The 20,400-nt window shown below is 49.9% G+C and overlaps 1 protein-coding gene and 1 pseudogene across 1 annotated transcript; one reads left to right on the forward strand and one right to left on the reverse strand.

Moving 5' to 3' along the window:
• The first annotated feature begins 12,081 nt into the window (after nucleotides 1–12,081).
• Nucleotides 12,082–14,951, forward strand: Dusp1 (dual specificity phosphatase 1). Its single transcript, XM_055604828.1, has 4 exons — nucleotides 12,082–12,593; nucleotides 12,826–12,971; nucleotides 13,349–13,568; nucleotides 13,883–14,951. Exons 1-4 carry the CDS (start codon nucleotides 12,227–12,229, stop codon nucleotides 14,251–14,253), a joined length of 1,104 nt encoding a protein of 367 aa, XP_055460803.1. The 5' UTR covers nucleotides 12,082–12,226; the 3' UTR covers nucleotides 14,254–14,951.
• A 3,351-nt stretch (nucleotides 14,952–18,302) lies between these two features.
• LOC129674742 (small nucleolar RNA SNORA40) lies at nucleotides 18,303–18,441 on the reverse strand (annotated as a pseudogene).
• Nucleotides 18,442–20,400: the final 1,959 nt, after the last annotated feature.

A 20,400-nucleotide genomic window follows, 5' to 3' on the forward strand; every position in this document is an offset into this window, starting at 1 on the left:
CTTCTGCTGCATGAACTTAAACAGGAACTGGAAACTTTTAGGAAAACAAATGCATCTGTATGGCACATGGACTGTGCTGTTTCTTACCATTGTTCCATGAATTCCAGTATAAAACCAGTAAGCAGCCTCTCTGTTGTACTGGGCAGAGTAGTAACCCAGGGTTGACTCAGTCTTCAGGAGAATGTGTGTGGCTCTCTGCACACACTCATCATTTTATAGATGACACTTGAGCATCTGCAGATTCTGATGGGAGTCCTGGATATGAGATGATGTAATATATATTCATTATATACACACACATAAAGTATATATACAATGTACACATACACATATATGTATATGCTCATATAATGTATGTATAATGTATACATATACATGTGTGTTTATATATATGTATACATATACTTTGGTGTGTGTATTTATATAGTTTCATCTAATTACCTAATTATTCTCTTACTGTTCACTGGCAAATGTTGGCCCTTGGCAGGACCGAGTAACAGAGTCCCTCTGCCCTTTTTCTCTGTCCTGAATCTTGCCCTAGAACTAGGAATGGGTAAGGTTGGGACTCAGGTGAGCCCAGAGCCCCGGCTGGGTTGGGTGCTGGGAAGTGGTGCCCTTCAGAGATATCCTTTTCCCACCCTCCCCTCTGCTGTCTTTCTCATCCGGGTCAGACCACCTATTCCTGTGCTCAGTTCCCTTAGTGTGGAGAGCATTGGCGTTGGCAGCGTGTTTCTCTCTGCGATGGTTGGGGCTGGCTCATTTCCTTCTCCCCAGGGTCCCACAGAGGAGGGAGGCCTGGAATAAGCAAATGAGTGCTTCAGGAGAGCAGACAAGGCTAAACTGTGGCCTTAGAGAGGCCACCCCTCTCCATTTGCATGAAGTCACCCTCTTTACCTTTGGAGTCCTAGGAGGAAACTGTCACTGTGGTATCCAGTTTCGAGATTAGATACTGGTTCCTCATGGTACCATCCTTTCAGGGTGCCAGCGGAGCAGATGTTTGAGTCTGAGCATGGGCGAGGGCCACACTCTTCCCTTCCTAACTGGGGACTCTCTGCATTTTAACCTTTTAAAGCACTTTACACTTGAATTCAGGTTGGGCATGACTGACATCTCCTGCACTTGTGAGTTCTTTCTTACCCACACCTTTCAGCTTACAGAGTGTCAACTGTGGCCTCGGGAGCACATACATTTTGAGTTTTCTCTGATTCCCTCATGCTCTTGCATCCATCACGAAGGCAGGCCAGAGAAGTTAATTTTCTTCACAGGAATATGCTTCCCTTACTTTCTGCTTTAGAGCTGGCCAGAAAGAATTTCCTTGAAGAGATGGTGGTGGGCGCCTTCAATCCCAGTGCTTGGGAGGCAGAGATAGAGATAGAGCTCTGTGAATTCAAGGCCAGCCTAGTCTACAGAGTTTCAGGACAGCCAAGACTAGACAGAGAAACCCTGTCTCAAAACAAACAAACAAAACAACAACAAAATTCTCTGGCAGGTAAGTTTGAAGACCACATTTCAGAGGGATCTTGCACCAAATGCGGAGGGGGCCGAGGCTGCACAGAGCAGTCATGTAGTCCACCTTTGGATCAGACCTTTCTCTCCATGCCTTGGCCCTACTTAGGCAGTGAAGTCTTCATGGAAACCCAGAACAGGATTTGGAGAGCTGCAGCTCCTGGGGCTGCTAAAGGGTGGTGCACAAGTGAGTATGGAATCAGAGGGTGCTTGAGTGTGTGCGGAACCTCCTCCCCCCTCTTCCCCGATCCTCACAGCCCTCACTGAACCATTCTCCTCGTCTGTATCCTTTCTAACATCATCTCCTGTAAATAGGAAAACGTGTTTTCCTGAGCCCCATGAGCTGGCTCAAAGGAATTCACCGGGCCCCAGAGGAAGCCGTGGGAGCACCAAGCACAGGTGGGACAGCCTGGGGCTTGCCGCAAGTAAGTCCAGTGGGAGAAAGGCAGCCTTGGGCTCTGAGCCCTTGGCCAGTGGGATCTGACTCTGAGTTCAGGTAGAGACACGGACAGACTGCATTGGATTAGAAGGGGCTGCCTGGGTGTTTTCTGCAGATTTCACCATGTACTTGCTATGGGACTTCCCGGACACACACTAATCTTGGAGTAGGTACATATTTTGAGAGTTGACTATGAGAAGTTTGGCCTGCAAGGAGCTGGCTTTTTCTTCTACACCCTCATCTCACCCTGTTCCATTGACTAACTACAAATGGTTGGCTAGGTGATTGGGGCGGGGGGAGGTGGAATCCATAATTGCTTTATTATAATCTACTTGTTATTCTCCATCCTTAGTTAGTATCTGAGAGCACTGAGTCTAAGAAAACAGAATACTATTGGTTCTTGCCAATTGTTTGTGAAAAGATGCATCAGAAGGATGCATTAAATCTTTGGGCATCTTATCAAGAAAATGAACGAATCTCTGTCTGTCTGTCTGTCTCTTGTGCATGTTCTTTGTGTGTGTGTGTGTTGGACGAAACTTGGGACTTGGCACATGCTAAGAAAGTAGTATGTTCACATTCATTTTCTCCCCCCACCCTGAAACAGGGTCTCACATAGCCCAGGCTGGCCTCCAAGTTACTTGTAGCTGAGGATGACTTTGAATTTCTAATCATCCTGCCTCTACCACCTAAGTGATTTTTTTTTAAGTATAAAAGACTTTCCTAAGCCTAGAACCCACTGATGACTGAATCATTTGAGAGCAAGTTATCAAAGAATGGCCCTTGGTTCTGGCTCATTTTATGTCAACTTAACACAGACTAGAGTCTTTTGAGAGAAGGGTAACTCAATTGAGAAAATGTCTCCCATAAGAGCAGGTCTATTTGGCATTTTGTTAATTAGTGATTGATGGAGAGGGCCCAACTCATCATGGGTGAGACCATCCTGGATTTGTGGTCCTAGATTCTATTAAGAAAGCAGGCTGAGCCAAGGTATAAGCAACGAATGGGTAAGAAGCAGTCCCTCATGGCCTCTGCTTCGGTTCCTGCCTCCAGGTTCCTGCCCTGCTTGAGTTCCTATACTGAATTCCTTTGAGGATGAACAGTGATGTGGAAGTGTGAGCCTAATAAACCCTTTCCTCCACAAGCTGCTTTGGCCATGGTGTTTCATTGTTCAATACTCCAGCAAACATCTCTTAAGAACCAGATATTCTCTAAGTACCAGGAAAGTCACTGGTTCTATAGCACCACTAGGGTCCAGTTCATTCATACTCCCAGAGGGTACCTCTAAGCTCTTGGACTCTTGCCCATTTGATGGCAGAAACAGTGTCTCTGGTGGAGCTGTGTCTTATCGTCTCTGACAGAGTTTGAGCATCTTGTTACATGCTCACAAGGATTATTGGGATCCATAAACTAGCCATTCATCAATTTACTTTTTCAAAAAGAATTAATTTTTATCATTTCGATTATGTGTGTATGTGCTTGTAGGGCAGGTGCCTGTGTTGTGTGCTGCTGACACAGGCTGCTGAGCTCTTGGTCTTTGGTAAGAGCAGAAAGTTCTCCTAACCACTGGGCCATCTCTCCGGCCCTGCTCCTCCCTCCCACACCTTTTATTTATTTATTTATTTATTTTGAGTCAAGATCTCACTATAGTTTAGGTTGGCCTTAAACTGGTAATTCTCCTGCCTTCAAAAAGCTGGAATTACAGGTGTGCACCACCACACCCAGCATTTTGTCCACTTTAAAGTTCTTTGCTTTGCTTTTCACCTCTGCTTTCAAGACCTTAATTAGTTAGGGTGTGGTGGTGCACACCTTTAGAACCAGTGCTGGGAGGCACAGTCAGGCCTATCTCTGTAAACTCAAGGCCAGCCTGGTCTACAGAGTTAGTTCCAAGGTTACACAGAGAAACCTTGTCTTAAAAACCAAACAACAAACAAACAAACAAAAACCCAGAGGTGGGGGGGTGGGGAAGAACTTGTCATTTATGAGATCAGCATTTGTCTCCAAGTTACAAACATTTGTTCCATTTGCCCTTGGACTACAGAGCTTCATTGGCATGAAGATCTTACTAAACATCTAGCTTTAGCTTTTCTGTAGCTTTTCTTTGATTGTTTTAATTTTGAGCTCTAAATTGACTCAAAAATTTCTATCTGTGGGATTCCAAAAAAAATCTTCCCACATTTTGTGGTAGAACTTGTAAGGATTCAAGATTGGACCCAGGGGTCCAGTGTCCATTGTTGTTTCAGTCCTAGTGTTTGAAGCTCTACTCAGCTACATCCTCATCCCGAAGATCATCCCAGCTCTGGTCCAGTGTCTGTCATGTCCCCCTGCGCTGAGATGCCCCAGATGCCTTTCTAGTGTCTATGGTTTTGTTGTGCTTCGTACAGTGGCTTGGTGGCATGCTTTAGCGTCGGTTAGGGTGTAACTGCCACTGCCTTTCTTTTCCCCTTTTCCTGGCTATGTTTGATCATTTCATATCAATGTGCTTAATTCCAAGGGGAAAAATAAAACAAAACCAAATATGATCACTTTCTCTTGGTCTTTTCACATGGGTCATGTTAAGTGGCTATCCTACAGGTCAAGTGACATGTTCCTGGTATTGAGTCATATCCAAGAGTGAAGGGGGTGCTCCTCAAATCCAGAGAACATATCTTTACAACATTTAGGGAGGGGTCTCTTTGAGAGCACAAAAGACAATGTGATATGGTGACACAGCCCTCAGTATTGCAGACCTTTGGAAACAGGGTCAGTTACACATGTAAACAAATCAAAGTGAAGTAGGTAGAGCGTTCCTGATCCAACATGAATGGGTGTCTTGGTGGAGAGGAGAATTTTGGACAGGGTCATGTATACAGAGAGAACCTCATATACAGATGAAGGCAGAGATTGAGTGGTCTTCAGGAACCAAGGGTGGCCAGCACACAGCAGCTTGCTGAGAGTCGAGGATTGTATTCTCCAATGAGGACCCTCCCTGTGGTCATCTTTATTACCACACTTTCTGGCCTTCAAAGGTGATTGCTGACCAAGTTCTACTCTTGAAAGCACTCGGTTTGTGGTGTTTCTGCTGTGGCCATGGCCCACAAAATAGGGCCCTGGAGGGAAGACTCAGGCCCAGGTGAGCAGCCCAGTCAGGATCAGCAGAGGCATGTGCGGGCCTTCTTGTCCCTGACCCCAAGTAGGCCCACCAAGCCCATTCCTTGCCTGCCTTGGCGCTGGCTGAGAAGAGGCATGAATGCATCAGGGCACCTGAGGTGTGACTTCACTCTCGATGGATGGCCAAACCCATTGAGGTCAGGGCTGGTGAATGACTCACCTGGCCAGAGCCAGTGAGTCAGGCAAGTCCTGCCAAAGGCCTGAGGTGCCAGCATATTCATTTTTCCCTTTCTCCTGAGACCCAGATGCATCTAGAATCGGGGCCCTACAACTTATCATCCCTGACAAATGAACAGAAAAATGACACAACACCCCACCCTTGTGCCACACCTTCTGTGTGTCCCAGAAGATAAGGACAAAGGTCTTAGAAGGCAAAGAGAGGACTCAGAGTGTATCTTTGAGAAAGTTCACTTGATCCCTCTGGGCCTGGGCTCCCTCTTCTAGTCACATGGCAGTGGTAAAGGGGTCTTCCTCATGGATTTGTTTCACCGTCCTACCAGGATGTAAACGTGGAGCTCCCTGCTGAGGGACAGCCTCTCAGCAACCCTCTGGGAGAGACAGATAGTTATTACTAATAAGAACGGCCTCCAGATAAGTTTCCCACAGAGGGAAAAGTGGGACAGTGGGACACGCTATTTCTAAGCCTTCGCCCATGATTCCGTGCACACCGTGGATGATAATTCTCCTTTCCCCTGAGGAGGCTTTGGAAGAGACAAAGCATGACCTCATTCGCTCCCACTGATGTTAATTACTGTTTCCTAATTATGAAGAGGAAATTATATCTCAATTCGTGCTGTTAAAATTTTTTTTAAAGAAAAAGGAAACCAGGAGAGAGCTGTCACCACTCCCCCAGGCATCAGCTCCCTTAGCCAGCACACAGCAGGACGCTGCTCTGCCAGCCTTGGCTGAGGGGCTCTGTCCTTGGGTCAGAAAGGGGCCCTGTGGAAATGGCAAAGTCTCACTACCTCTGCCCCTCTGCTGGTTCTTGGACTGGTCCACGTGCTCGGCCAACAAACTGTTTTGAGTGTTATACCGGGGACCAAGAAGAGGAAGGACCCATGACCAAACTTACAGGCTGGGAGGAGGGCCAGATGGTCCTGATGGGAGAGTGTTCCTGCAGATAAACACATCTCTGTGGTCTCACGGGTTATCGCCGCTCCCAGATTCCTGGGGAGAAGAGTGGCAGTTAGTGGAGGCACCTGCCATGCCTGTTTCCATCCCACCTCGGTTTAGGGCTCCCAAGCTGATGCTGTCCACTCCTCTGACATCCTCCCCAGACTGAGGCCCCACTGCAACACTCCTCACTGCCACAGGCAATGAGCTCCTGACATCCACCTGCTAGTTTGAGTCCATCTCCTTCTCTGATGTCTGTGGCTGAGTGATGAAGTATTTTAATCCTTTTTTAATGATGAGCCTTATCACTTTATTGAACCTCAATGTCTTGGCCCCTAATACCCACCTCGATAAGCCATGTTGCAGATCAGAAAGGAGGTTACTGACAGTTGTTACTAGGTCCGTTAACTAGGCCTCTTGCCTAAGTCACGCTTTAAGAACTATTAAGACATGACAAATGTGCCTTCTATACACTAAAATAGAGAGTGAAAGCAAGAACTGCTCTATGATGCATCCTGGGGGGGAAGAGTCTATAAATAGCCACAGGATAACAATAGTAGAAGTTAACTGAACATGTTTCTGAGCCTCCTCGCAGCCATGAGCCGGTGTCAGGGCCTGGCCAACTTTTCCCCCTTAATGAAGCAAATATTTTGGACTTTATGCCACCCAGGCTCTGTAGAGAGAGGCAGGGCTAGGTCTGGTTCCTGGGCTGGACTGTGTCACTCTGTCTCTCTGCTGTTGTATCACCCTGCAGAACAGACACTGCTCCCATCTGATGAGCAGACAGTGTGAGAGAAGTAATGCGATTTGTCCAACACGAAGCCTGTGAGCTGGGCTCCTGGCCCAGGCTGTCCAACTTGAATTTGGCTCTAACAACAACACCTCTGCCTTCCGTATGATTACCTTTTAATGTTTTTTTTTTCTTTTCTCCCTGACCCCTTATTTCCAAATGTTACATGCTTGAGTAGAAACCGCCATCCTGTCTGTGTTTCTAAGGAGGAGAATTCAAGGAATGCTGACCTCTAGAGATAAGCAGTGTTAAGTTAAACACAGAGCTGACCTCACGCTGACTCCAGTGAAGGTGTCCTGAACATGGTGTGACTTTGGACAAGTTGCTTAACCTCTCTGAGCCTCACTTCTCTCAAATGAGGGGGCTGGATGAGATGACACGGCTGCACAGCCCTCCCAGTCCTGCTCAGAGAGCTCTGTGTAATAATTGCACAATAGAGGCTGCCTCTGTTCTCATGCCTGGGTGTGGAGGGTGAGATTACCCTTGCTGGTCCGGTGGGCCAGACAGGTCTCAGGAACAGAAGGGCCTGTTGAGTATTTTTTTTTTTTTAATTTGCCTGATTTAATTCTTGTCTCTGAGCGTATTGCCTCCTTTGGCTAACCTAAACCTAGTCCTGGAAACCTCTGTCCTACATACAATCTTATCTAGGCCTAGAATGCTTTCAACCTCTGAGACTTACAGCTGAACAAACTCACCCTTTTTTAGCTCATTCTGAACTCTGGCTGGCAGGTTCAACTCAGCTGTCTGGCTCAAACTCCTCTCCAAACTGACTGATTCAATCTAGCCTCTCAGTTTCTCACTGAATTGCTTTGCTTGGCCTCAAACTAACTCTAGCAATCTGTCCTAATCTTCCGGCTCATTCTGTCTTCACCTGTGACTAGCTCAGTCTCTCTTCAACCTCTCTCTGTAAAACTTTCCCAGAATAAACTGCTTCTGAACTTCCATGAACTGAACTGCCACGGATTCAACTCCCCTGCACTACCTCTCTCTCACTGACTCAACCGGAACTGCCTCGACAGAACTCAGATCTGCATGGCTCTGTCTCCTGAGTGCTGGGATTAAAGGCGTGTACCACCACGGACCTAAGCTTTTCTTTACCTGAAATTTGCTCTATACCAAGCTGCCCTTGAACTCAGAGATCTGCTTGCCTCTGTCTCCTGGGATTAAAGAGCTGGGTGGCTTCAAACTCTATCTAGTGCTATTGCACTTTGAGGAAAGCCCCCGGCTATCTGCGAGTCAGAGGCCTTGGCCAGCACTGCAGAAACTGAGGCCTCAGGAAAGTGAGGTGAATATACTCATGGGCCAGATCTGCACTGACAGTTCCTAGCTGCGGTGACCCTGGACTTGTCCCTTCTCTGAGCTTAGCGACCACCCCCTTCCAGCATTGTCACTGAGGTCAGGACACATCACCTGCAAAGTACCTGGTATTGAAGAAATTCATCAGCATTCTTAAAGACACTCTTCTATCTCACAGACTGTGGGCCCACTATGTGCTGGGCATTATTACTGCAGAGGAGAAAAACACAGGCCCCGCCCTGAGCCAAGCAAGTATGCAGACCAGTAGCCTAAGACAGTGGTAAATTGGCTTCCATATCAGCAGTCTTCTGGCAGCTTCCATACCAGCAGAGCGTGGCAGAGAGAGGGACAGCCAGCAAGAGTCTTCATTTGCTTAGATAGCTCTTTTGCTGGGTCTGCAGGGGAGAAGAGTGTCGGGGAACTCAGAAGACAGGGATAGGGAGGGCAGTATGCACAAAGCTGTGGGGGTAGGAAAGGCCTAGAACAGTCGAGGAATGTTCACTGAGTTCTCTTGGAACCCAAAAGCAAAATCAAAGCAAGTGGGATCAGCCAAGGGGCCTGGGAGACCCGTTGGATTTTTTGGGACATGGGAGCCACCAAAGTTTCTGATTAAGAAGAGTCTTGTAGCTTGGGTTGGAATGCCCCCCCCCCCGACCCCCAAAGGCTCATGTATCAAAGGCCTGATCCCCACTGCAGCAATGCTCAGGGAGAAACTTTGGGGAAGTGACGCTCATCTCATCAATGGCTATGAGGGTGGGCTCAGAGTTTAAAGGACGACCAAGTAAGAAGGGGAGTCACTGAAGGGAGCGGGTCCTTGTGGCCTCTCCTGTCTTCTTTTCTTCTTAGCCATAAGATGAACCTCTTTGCTTGGCTTTGAACTCCCGACCACATTCTTCCTCATCACAGGCCCACTGGGCTGGTGCCCAGTAACCGTGGGCTGGCACCTTCATTCCCTCTTCTTGGCTGTTTATCACAGTGGCAGAAAGTTGGCAGACACAGGAGGGAGCAGGGGAAAGGTGTCCAGAAGAGGGAAGGTCACTGTGAGATAATCTCTTGGAGCAGCTCTTCTTCAGGGAGCCCACCAGGCCCTTCTCCCACCATTTTATTTTGTTCTAGTTGGACATTATTCCTTGTTTATAAGTATGGAGACTGAGCCTCAGAAGTCACAAGTCACTAGCCCAAGGTTAAAGAGTAAACAGTGAGCAAGGAGCACTTTCAGTCATTGGTGGGAGTTTCCCTCCTTCCCCCCACAACCCCAACACCATCCAGATGAGAGGAACTGACAGGTTCATGGGCTGGTGTCCGCCCTGAGCACCAACTGTCCCCACGGGGCCCAGATAGAAACTGACGCTTCTCTCCCCAGGCGCAGGGAGGTGCAGTGAGCTGACGTGAATGGCTGATTCTTAGCATCCCATCTTGCCTCTGCAGTTGTTTCTAAGCACACCTGGACTCAGGAAGCACTCAGGCCAGTCGACATCTACTGACTCATCCTGTGATGGGCCCTTAGCAGCGAAGCCCACAGTGCCAGCTGCTCACCCTTCCAACTCAAGAGAAGCCTCTCTGGTTCTTTCCAGTCACCAGGGCATTATCACCGCCTGGACTGAGACCATGAATGGCTGTATCTTCGCTAACCTTCCCTGAATGGGTGGACTGTAGAACAATCCCCGTGGCACATGGAGAGAGCTTTCTCTCAGCGGAGGCTCCAACCAATCAACGCCTACAGGTGTCTCTCAAGACCCGAGAGTGAACTCTAAGGCTCTGATGCCAGGTTCTGAAACACACACAGCACATGGGCCTCATGCTGTGAGAGTCACTCTGCTGGGAAGGGAAAAACTTGAGAGTTGGTGACTCATGGGAGGGGAAAGGTCTGGGTGTCCTGCCCCCTTCTGCCTTACAAGGGAACGCTACCAAATCATGCCGCTACCACTACCTTGAAGACTCAACAGAGGAGCAAATGGCCGGCTCGCCAACAGTCAACTGGCCGCTGGGTTCCAGCCTGCCCTTTATGCTCCCTCTAGCAGGACTCCACAGAGACCATTAAACATCTGACTTCACTGCCAAACCATGCCAGTGTATTTGAATGAAAAGGTCTTTTTGAAAAGTTTGGGTAGAGAAGGGTGTAATGAATGAACGGCTTCGCCTTCTCCACCCCACCCCACCCCACCCCCCAACAGAAAGGAAAAATTGAAGTTGGTTTGCAGTTTGAAAAGGCTGCAGCTGTAACATTTTATGATTCAACACAAAAAAATATGTTGAGGTCCTCAGCTGAATAAGTAGCATAAACAAATATTTTTCCCCCTGTCTGTCACTCTTCAGAGATGTGGGGAGGGCGGTGTTATCCCAAGACTTCTTTACTATTCTTTTAGATCAGTGCTCAAAGGAAGGTAAAAAACGCCCTTTAAAAATAAAGTATCCCAGTTTTACAGAAGACTGGGCAGAGCGCAAGAGCTAAGGGAAGCCAAATCGGCCGTTGCAGAACAAGGACACGTGATGGCCGGTAAAACACCTCCCCTCGCAGAGAGGAAGAAACCGCAGAATGTTCCTGACTCGGCACCCCTGCCGAGCTTGCAGTGTTTATGTTTGTGTATCCGTGGTGTGGCGACGCGGGCTGGCGGCCTATCCCGCTACCCGGTAGTCATGGCATTTGGGGATTGAACGCAGACACCACTGGGGTCTTTCCAGGTGCCAAGGTACCGGTCCCGGCAATACTGCCAAAGAGCCTTGGGATTGGCTTAGGGGTTCAGCCTCCCTGGAGGACAGGGACCAGGGTGGGATGGGTAGAGTTGGTCCCGCATAGGGGCGGATTTCAGGCTCCCAGCCCCGGGTCGCTGGAGTGCTCAGCCTCTGTTCAGTGAAGAGCCGAGGCATGGTGGCACACGCCTTTAATCCCAACTCTAGTGGGGCAGGGGCAGGCAGATCTCTGTGAGTTCAAGGCCAGCCAGGGCTACACACCAAGACCTCCCCCCTACCCCCCGTCTCAAAAAAGACAAAATAAACCAAGGGAAAAAAGTTGTGTTTGTGTGTGGGGAAGGAGCAGGGTAGTTCTATCTTCTGGCGCCACGCGACGACTACGAGCTCGGCGGTCCCTGGGCGGCGCTGTGGAGCCCTGCCCAAGTCCACCCGCCAAACCTGGGCTCCACACCCGATCTTGCGACCCTCGTCCCTCAGCTTCAAGTCCTCTAGGGACCACCGCGGTGGGGATAACATTCTGGTGGGGGCTGACTGGAGCCACTTTACCTCGTTCGGCGTGAAACATGGTAAAGTGAAGTTAGAGAAGGACATCTCGACTCTCGCCGTTTGTCCTCGGTAAAGCCACAGAGCTATCGGCTGAGTGGTTCATCTCTCCACTCCTCCCCTCCCCTTTCCCCGCTCCACTGGCCGCGGCCACCACCCCGGCAGAGGGGACAGGGCCGGTTGAAACCGTGGTCCCAGAAATGCCGCCGCGCGCTGAGCGGAGACCCGGGCAGGTGTCCCCGGGCGCGTCCTCAGGCCGAGCGTTCTGGCCACCCAGGCTGGCAGCGCGCCGTCCTGCCCGCGGGCCCGGAGGACAGCAGGGTGGGGGGCGGGCGGCGAGCCAGGGCTCTAAGCCGACCCGCTCTCAGGCCGATGACGTCTTTGCCTTTGGCTGTGGCGGCGCCAAGCCCGGCGGGTCGGGTGACGTCACCACCAGGTCATGTGACCGCCATTCAAACAAACAAACCATACCCCCCCCCACCCCGCCTCTCCGTGCCCCGCCCGGGACCGCCTCCCGGAGAGGCCGCATAAAACCGCGCTCTCCGCGACGAGCGCGCAGCGGAGGACTGGCGGGTTGAACGCAGCAGATCGGGAGCAGCGAGCCGTGGAGGACTTGGGGCCGCAGGGCACCGCTCAGGACCGACAGACTTTGTTTCTAGAGAGCCACGGGGACGGGCACGCTGGGGTCGCTGGGGCTGGCCATGGTGATGGAGGTGGGCATCCTGGACGCCGGGGGGCTGCGCGCGCTGCTGCGAGACCGTGCCGCGCAGTGCCTGCTGCTGGACTGCCGCTCCTTCTTCTCCTTCAACGCGGGCCACATCGTGGGCTCGGTGAACGTGCGCTTCAGCACCATCGTGCGCCGCCGCGCCAAGGGCGCCATGGGCCTGGAGCATATCGTGCCCAACGCCGAGCTGCGCGGCCGCCTGCTGGCCGGCGCCTACCACGCCGTGGTGCTGTTGGACGAGCGCAGCGCCGCCCTGGACGGCGCCAAGCGCGACGGCACCCTGGCTCTGGCCGCGGGCGCGCTCTGCCGGGAGGCGCGCACCACTCAAGTCTTCTTCCTCCAAGGTACGCGCTCGCCCTGGCAGGACTTGTGCCATCAGCTAGGGAAGGGGCTTCCAGGAGTGTGTGGGCGCTTGCGTCCAGTCTTCAGGGACTTGTCACTGGCTTTGTTCGGCTCCAGGAACAAAGACTTCCCTGAGCCTTTTATGTAAACTCGCAGCCCCGGTGGGTGGGTGGCTTGTCTCCAGGTGCTGTGTCGGTGGTGCTAATGGGAAAACGTGTGCCTTTGTATTCTCAGGAGGATATGAAGCTTTTTCGGCTTCCTGCCCCGAGCTGTGCAGCAAACAGTCCACCCCCATGGGGCTCAGCCTCCCCCTGAGTACTAGTGTCCCTGACAGCGCCGAATCCGGATGCAGCTCCTGTAGCACTCCTCTCTACGATCAGGTTAGTAGGAGTCCCGGGTCCACGCTGGGATTTGGGGTGGCCGAACTGGCAAAGGTCTAGGAGGGTTGTGCCAGGGGAGAGTACAGAAAGCGGCTGCAGCTTTATTTATACTCAAGGGTGACATAGGGATCTTTATTCCACAGTGAAGCGATTGGATGGAGCTAGGTCTCCCAGTTGCTAGCATATAAGAGCCTGTTGTCTGACTCTGGCCAGACCAATAGGCTGAATTCTTTGCTTTTATTTTTAATATGCCATCGACAGTGCTGAGGTCACCAGTGTCTGAAACTCCCTTTTTCAGCGGGGAGTTTTTGTGGGCGTGGGTATTGGTTGTTAACTCTGAACAAGCTTGACGAATGCTGGACTGCTTTGGATTTCAGGGAGGCCCAGTGGAGATCCTGTCCTTCCTGTACTTGGGCAGTGCCTATCATGCTTCCCGGAAGGACATGCTTGACGCCTTGGGCATCACTGCCTTGATCAACGTCTCAGCCAACTGTCCTAACCACTTCGAGGGTCACTACCAATACAAGAGCATCCCCGTGGAGGACAACCACAAGGCCGACATCAGTTCCTGGTTCAACGAGGCCATTGACTTCATAGGTAAATGGAATAGTGCCAGGGACTTCTGCCTTCTGTCCCCACTGTAGCCATCGGGTCCAACCTCACGAGTCTTCCCCCTCACGGAGTAGCAAACAGACTCAGATAGTTGAACTCGTCCAGGGTTATAAATGCAAACATCCAGTGTGGGTTTAAATCCCTCGTTCTCCTTTGCCCAAGTGCACACACGGAGTCCACACTGCTAGCCTGGGGCTGACCCTGGTCAGGTCACATGTAACATTTCCTAGCCCTCTTTCATCTGGGCTTGGGCTGTGCTCTCCAGAGTTTTTTGAGTAACCCATCCCTTTGTTTTCCAGACTCCATCAAGGATGCTGGTGGGAGAGTATTTGTCCATTGCCAGGCGGGCATCTCCCGGTCAGCCACCATCTGCCTTGCTTACCTCATGAGGACTAACCGAGTGAAGCTGGATGAGGCCTTTGAGTTTGTGAAGCAGAGGCGGAGTATCATCTCCCCCAACTTCAGCTTCATGGGCCAGCTGCTGCAGTTTGAGTCTCAGGTGCTGGCTCCCCACTGCTCCGCCGAAGCGGGGAGCCCTGCCATGACTGTCCTCGACCGGGGTGCCTCCACCACCACCGTCTTCAACTTCCCTGTCTCCATCCCCGTCCACCCCACGAACAGTGCCCTGAGCTACCTTCAAAACCCCATCACGACCTCCCCCAGCTGCTGAAGGGCCAGGGGAGGCATGGAGATACACGTGCCACCATACACGTGCCACTGGGACACCACTCCTCCCGGGGGAGGAGCAATGTAATAACTCTGGGAGAGGATCACGGGAGCTGGTCCTTATTTATTTAACACCCCCCCCCAACACCTCCCCAGTTCCACTGAGTTCCTAAGCAGTCACAATAATGACCTGGCCGCAAGACATTTCCTGAACTCAGCACATTCGGGACCAAGATATTGTGGGTACATCAAGTCCCTCTGACAAAAACAGGGCAGGAGAGAAAGGACTCTGATTTGAGCCAGTTTCTTCAGTTGCCCTATTTTTCCTAGAAACGCCGTGCTTGACATACCTACCAGTATTCACCATTCCCGACGACATACGCGTATGAGAATTTTTACCTTATTTATTTTTGTGTAGGTCAGTGGTCTGCCTTCACAAATGTCAGTGTCTACTCATAGAACCAAATACCTCAATTTTTTTGTGTTTGCGTACTGTACTATCCTGTAAATAGACCCAGAGCAGGTGTGGCTTCAGCACTGATGGACAAAGCCAGTGTTGGTTTGTAGTTTTTAAGCTGTCAACAGTTATATGTTTGCTGATTATTTATGACCTGAAGTAATATATTTCTTCTTCTGAGAAGACATTTTGTTACTAGGATGACTTTTTTTATACAGCAGAATAAATTATGACATTTCTATTGAGCTCTTGGTGCTTTGTTTCTTGGTGACCCACTTGTAAGCAAATGTCATAGGGGAGCATGGGACCAGCACCGCCAGGATGTGAGTGGGGTCTGATGCTGCGCCTCTTGGTTGACCCGTGGGTTCCATGAGATGACTGGGCTGCAAGGGAGACATGTAGGTGAAGCCCATGAAGCACTAGGTGCTGTCACCTAGATCTTAGTATAGGGTTAAGGGGCAAACCTGTGCCCTTTAAACGACACATCGGCTCCCAGGTCACCCAGGGACATGGTAGCTCCAGAACCATTTGCCTGAATCATATTTTTCATTAATATCTTCCTTGGGAATCATGGGCAAGACCTCCCCTGAGCTTTTTGCAGAACGCCTGGATTCATGTTCTTGGTATGTACAAAGCATGGAGTAGCCGACCCTCAGACTCAGGTGCTGTGTGGATGAAGATGTGCGGCCCCCGGGGAGCTGAGCAGCTAGAACAGGGACTGCATTTTAGGCACTGCATTTTGTTTTTAAGTTTTACTTATTTGTTTTATGTATATGAGTGCTCTGTTTTCATGCACACCAGAAGAGGGAATCAGATTCCATTATGGTTGTGAGCCACCCCATGTGGTTGCTGGGAATTGAACTCAGGACCTCTGGAAGAATAGCCAGTGCTCTTAACCCCTGAGCCGTCTCTCCAAGCCTGCATTTTGTTTCCTAATCCTATAACCATTGAACTTGTCTATATTCATATAATGGGCTTGCCTTGGACAAGGCTTTTATCTCTTTAAAAATGATGCATCCAATGAAAAAAATCCAAGCACTGTATGCATGAACAAGGAGGTAATCACTTGCACTCTCCTGCTAGGTTTTGGAGGCTGCACTCACCAACCCCTGCATAGAAACAGCATTTTTGGCAACCGTCTCCTTCAGGTCACTGGCTACCCTGCACAACTGTGTTGAAGACATAAGCAATTAAGTCAGACTTGCCGCAGGGCAGGACTCCGAATTTTCACTCTTGCCAAGCAGGCTAAGGCTGAAGAGGTGTAATCAACTATTAACTCATAATCCAGTCTGCTGTGTCAAATGGAGCAACAGAAAAGCCCTTGGGTTGCTGGCCCCTGGGTGCCTGCTCTTCAGCTGATTCTTTGTGGACTGAGTGCTGTGTGAAGAGGAAAAGGAAGTGCACCATTCATCTCTGACTGGTGCCCTGGTTGTCACCCAGCACCATTGTCCAAGCCTTGACACAGAACCTGCCCTTGACCTCTCCCCACCTGCCACTTGACGTCCTGGTCTGAAGATCTGTGTGACCTAAGACAGAACTTACCCTGGGCTGGCAGGCTCCTGTCCTTGGCTGCTTTGGGGCGAGTGTATGCACGCCTTTCAAAACAAACCTGATCCAGTGTTTTTATCCAGCCCTAGCTACTTGCTGTTGTGAATTGTTCCCTTCGTGGAAATGTACCAGCAATGGCGATTCCGAGGTAGATGCGGAGACTGCCTTTCCCGTGGGCCTGGGCCTCTGCTTTCAACTTGGCAGTCACTGACTGAACCCAAATTAATCTCCAGTGTGATCCAGTCAATGGAAAAATACAGAGGCTGCCTCAGGGAAAACAATTCATTCACTTCTCCCAGTTCTGTCTGCTCACCTCACAGCCCAGTCTCTCTCACCTCTGCTTACGGGCTCTGGAAAACATCATACTTGATTCAAAATCTGTATCTCATCATGAAAACAAACTATTAAAATTTTTGTTTCCCCGAGAGAATTGATGTAGAGACAACTTATTGTTTAAGACTCGTGTGACCGTGACAGTTGTCAGTCTGGGGTCTGCCACTGAGCTTTGGGTCCTCTAGGTGTTTTGCCTGTGTTCATGACCTTTAACATCACATCCATTTCCCCAAGAAAGATGAGGCAGCTGAATCAGTGTCCGGCAGTAAATAGGTGGTTTTGCAAACACTGGAGTCTCAGTGGAGACTGACCCGAGATGGCCTGAGGTAGTTGCTAAACATGAGCTTGCTAACCCGATACGCTCCCTATAGTTTTACCCCAGAATTTTGGGGTGGAAAAGCTATGCCCCTCAAGGCCTCAGTATCCCCCTCTGTGCCACAAAGACAATAAAAGCCGCTTCAGTGGCTGGCATGTTGCCCAAGGGCTGTGGAGCAATGTGGATCTCCTTGTCCCCAGTGACGTCTTGTTTTCCCACCCTATGAAATGACCAGTTTGCCTTGGATCTGAAGGGCTGGTTTCATCGCGGCTCTTTCATTCCAAGCTTGGGAAAAGGCAAGGATACCGGCTCGGTGCTTTCCTGTGGTTTCCAGGCATCCATCAGATGAGACCTCAGCCCCCACCACCTCCACAGCATCCTCTCCTTTCCTTTCCGGGGAACTCTGCAAAATTTGAAGCTCCCTTGTTTTGCACTAGCCACCTCTGGCATCCATTTTCCCCCTCTCAGCTTATCCAGGATGACATCATGGTGCCTACACCTTTAAGATTATATAAATCTGTGATCCCGCAGTGGCCTCAGTCCCCATGGTAACGCGGAGGAGTTTCCCTTTTGTGAGGAAAGCTGTCATGTCACTTCCTGCTGCTGACAAGTCAGTTTGGGAGATTAAAATGAAGGGGGGCGGGGTGCCTCTGAGAAGTGCTGGCTGTGTGTTTTCTGTTGCTGTATACAGAGGCAAACAATGTCAGCCTGCCGGCCCCGCCTGCCATGCCCGAGCTGGCTTTCCCACCCCCACCCCCCAGAGGGGTGGATCCCGGTCACCTGGGGCTGTTTGTCTCTAAAGGTTGCATTCTGGGGAGCAGGTGGGAGGGCTGCCCACCTCTGGGGACTTTTTCTCTGAGGCTGTGCTGGGCAAGTTTGTTCAAGAAGAGCCCAGCTGAGGCCACCCTCGGCAGTCCTGTGTCGGCTCAGGACTGGGTTTTGTTCTGGAGAGAACAAAGGGTCCTAAGGAAAGCACCTAAAAGAAAATCCCATCTTCTAATGAGCTTTTTAAGCTAAGAGCCTTCCCACTCATTCATTGATCGGCCAGCCAATAAGCATCCATGACTTCATAGGCCCTCTGTTTGGTGGAAGACAAAGTGCTCGCTGGTCAGGAGCCACAAAAGGGATGTGTGCCTAAGTAAGGAGACCACAGGATGAGGATGAAGCTCTGCGGGTGGGTAAAGGACATTCCAGCTGTAGCTGGTCAGGCACAGGCGGCTTAACTGTCACCAGCCACACCAAGGCTTAACTGGTGAGCTGGGAAAAGGGTTTTATTTCAGAGAGCAGCAAAACTGGAGTTTGAATGGACCCTTTGTAGACAGACAATAGAACACTTGAGTCAAATTAGACCTGTGTTTGGGTCCCAGGTTTTGTTTTCGTGGTTGTTTTCTTTCTTTCTTTTATTTCTTCTTGTAGGCATCAAAACTCATCCTGAACAATGAGTTCTGGGTTCTGGGTTCCTCACAAAAGAGGATTTATTTTTGCACCTGTCCAACCTGCCTTTGCCCACTAGCTGAACAAAACCTCACACAAGTGCTAGAGTCCCAGATTTTGACAGCAGCTTGTCAAACTCTTGAAGTCTCAGTTTCCCCATCTGTAGTATGGTCCAATCACCTCATCACCTCAAAGGCCCATTGATTTAATGAAAGCCACATTAGTGAGGCTTGCAAGGGTGAGTCAGCTGGTCCCCATTCTGTCACTGAGCATTGATGCCCCTCCCTGAGCAGATGCCCTGGCACAGGGAAACAGGGGTGAGCTGTCCTTCCATTGTCATGACGCTAGCCCGCATTCACGTAATGCCTGTCTCTAAGCCTTGCCAGCAGAAGTGGCCTTGCTCGAAGATCACTCTGCCCTGCCCCACTGACCTGGACCAAGGTACCTCCCTTTCAGTGCCTCAGTTTCCTCATCCATAAAGAGGCACCCAAAGTGTCATCCAGCTTCCTTTCCTGTTCAACTCCTAGGGCTAAGCCCCTCCATTCTCAAGGCCAGGAAACCTGGGCCTCATTCAGGTTAGATGCAGAAAACACAGGTTAGGAGGGCATAGTGAGGGGACCTTTAGAAAGTGGGTTAGTGTAATGGATATTTGGTCATCCTAATAATGGGCTTTCCTAAAGGGTCTATGGAGGGCACCTCCTACTTCAAGTCCCAGGCCTGTCCTCTTCATGCCCTGGGCCACACCATAAAGATGGGATTATAAATCTCACCACAACTGACATCATCATGCATTTGTCCCCTCAGTGAGTATGTAGTGAGTACTGATGGTTTGTTAAGCATTCAAAGGATTAAAAAACGAGAAGGAACTTTGGTACTGATCTATCAGCTTGTATCTGATGGTCCACCGAGCATGTATTACATCAAAGTCTCAGTCTCCAACGTTTCTATGAGAGAGTCATCAAGGATTTGCTTGTGATGGATGTCAAAAATCAAATGAAACAGATATGTATCAGGCACCTGACAATGACAAGAGAATGTCACGCATCTTGATGGTGGTGACACACCCTTTAATTCCAAGCACTTGAGAGGCAGAGGCAGGAAGATCTCTATGAGTTTGAGGCCAGCCTAGTCTACAGAGAGAGAGTTCCAGGACAGTCAGGGCTGTTACACAGAGAAACCCTGTCTTGAAAACAAACAAACAAGTAAACAATGAAAAACGAGAGAGAGAGAGAGAGAGAGAGAGAGAGAGAGTCACAAACGAGCTCTTTTGACCATTCCTGTTGTTAGTGGCTCATAAGAAAAAGATGAGAAAGATTAAAGGGATACACATTGACGGTCTCCGATTTTAACCTCTGTTTTAGGTGTTTGTCTAGATGCAGACAGAATTCTCCAGTATCTCCCTAGAGCTACTGTGTTTAATAGGGACTCAAACCCCGCCATTTCCAATGCACCCAGGATGTGCCCTTAGGCCAGGCTCCGTCTGCAGGACATTACACCTGTGTCAACAGCGTCGCATATTTAATTTAGCAGCAAACTGAGAAAGGGTTATCTTCAACACACACACACACACACACACACACACACACGCACGCACACGCACGCACACACACATTTCCAAGTGAGCCAGTCCTATCATCTCTGAAGCAGCCTGTGTGGTACAGTCCCCTTCACCTTGCCTGTGCTACTGCAGTAACTCAGGCCATCTCCTGTGCTGTTCAGCCATCTCTGTGGACTCTCAGCCAGAAGGGAAGCTGATCTGAGGATCTCCCAGTTGCTGCAAATGTTTTTCTTTACCTTCGTTACTCAAGAATATTTTCCTGAGAAAAGAATTCCAGGTTGGTTTTTTTTTTTTCTTTTTTTCTTATTTCTTTAATTGCACTGACGATTTTTAGCCCACTATCTTCAGGCCTTAGACATCACTGTTGAGAAGTATGCTGATGACCCTGCTTTCAGGGGAAACTTACTCAGTGTGCTGTCTTTGATTTAGGAATTTAGCTGTGCCAGAAGTTTTGATACAGTGTGTGTCTGCACGGTTCTTTCTATGCATATCGCTGTGATGTGTT

The sequence above is a fragment of the Psammomys obesus genome, unplaced genomic scaffold, assembly GCF_907164565.1.
Source record: "Psammomys obesus unplaced genomic scaffold, mPsaObe1.curated_primary_1811, whole genome shotgun sequence".
In the NCBI taxonomy this organism is placed as follows: domain Eukaryota; kingdom Metazoa; phylum Chordata; class Mammalia; order Rodentia; family Muridae; genus Psammomys; species Psammomys obesus.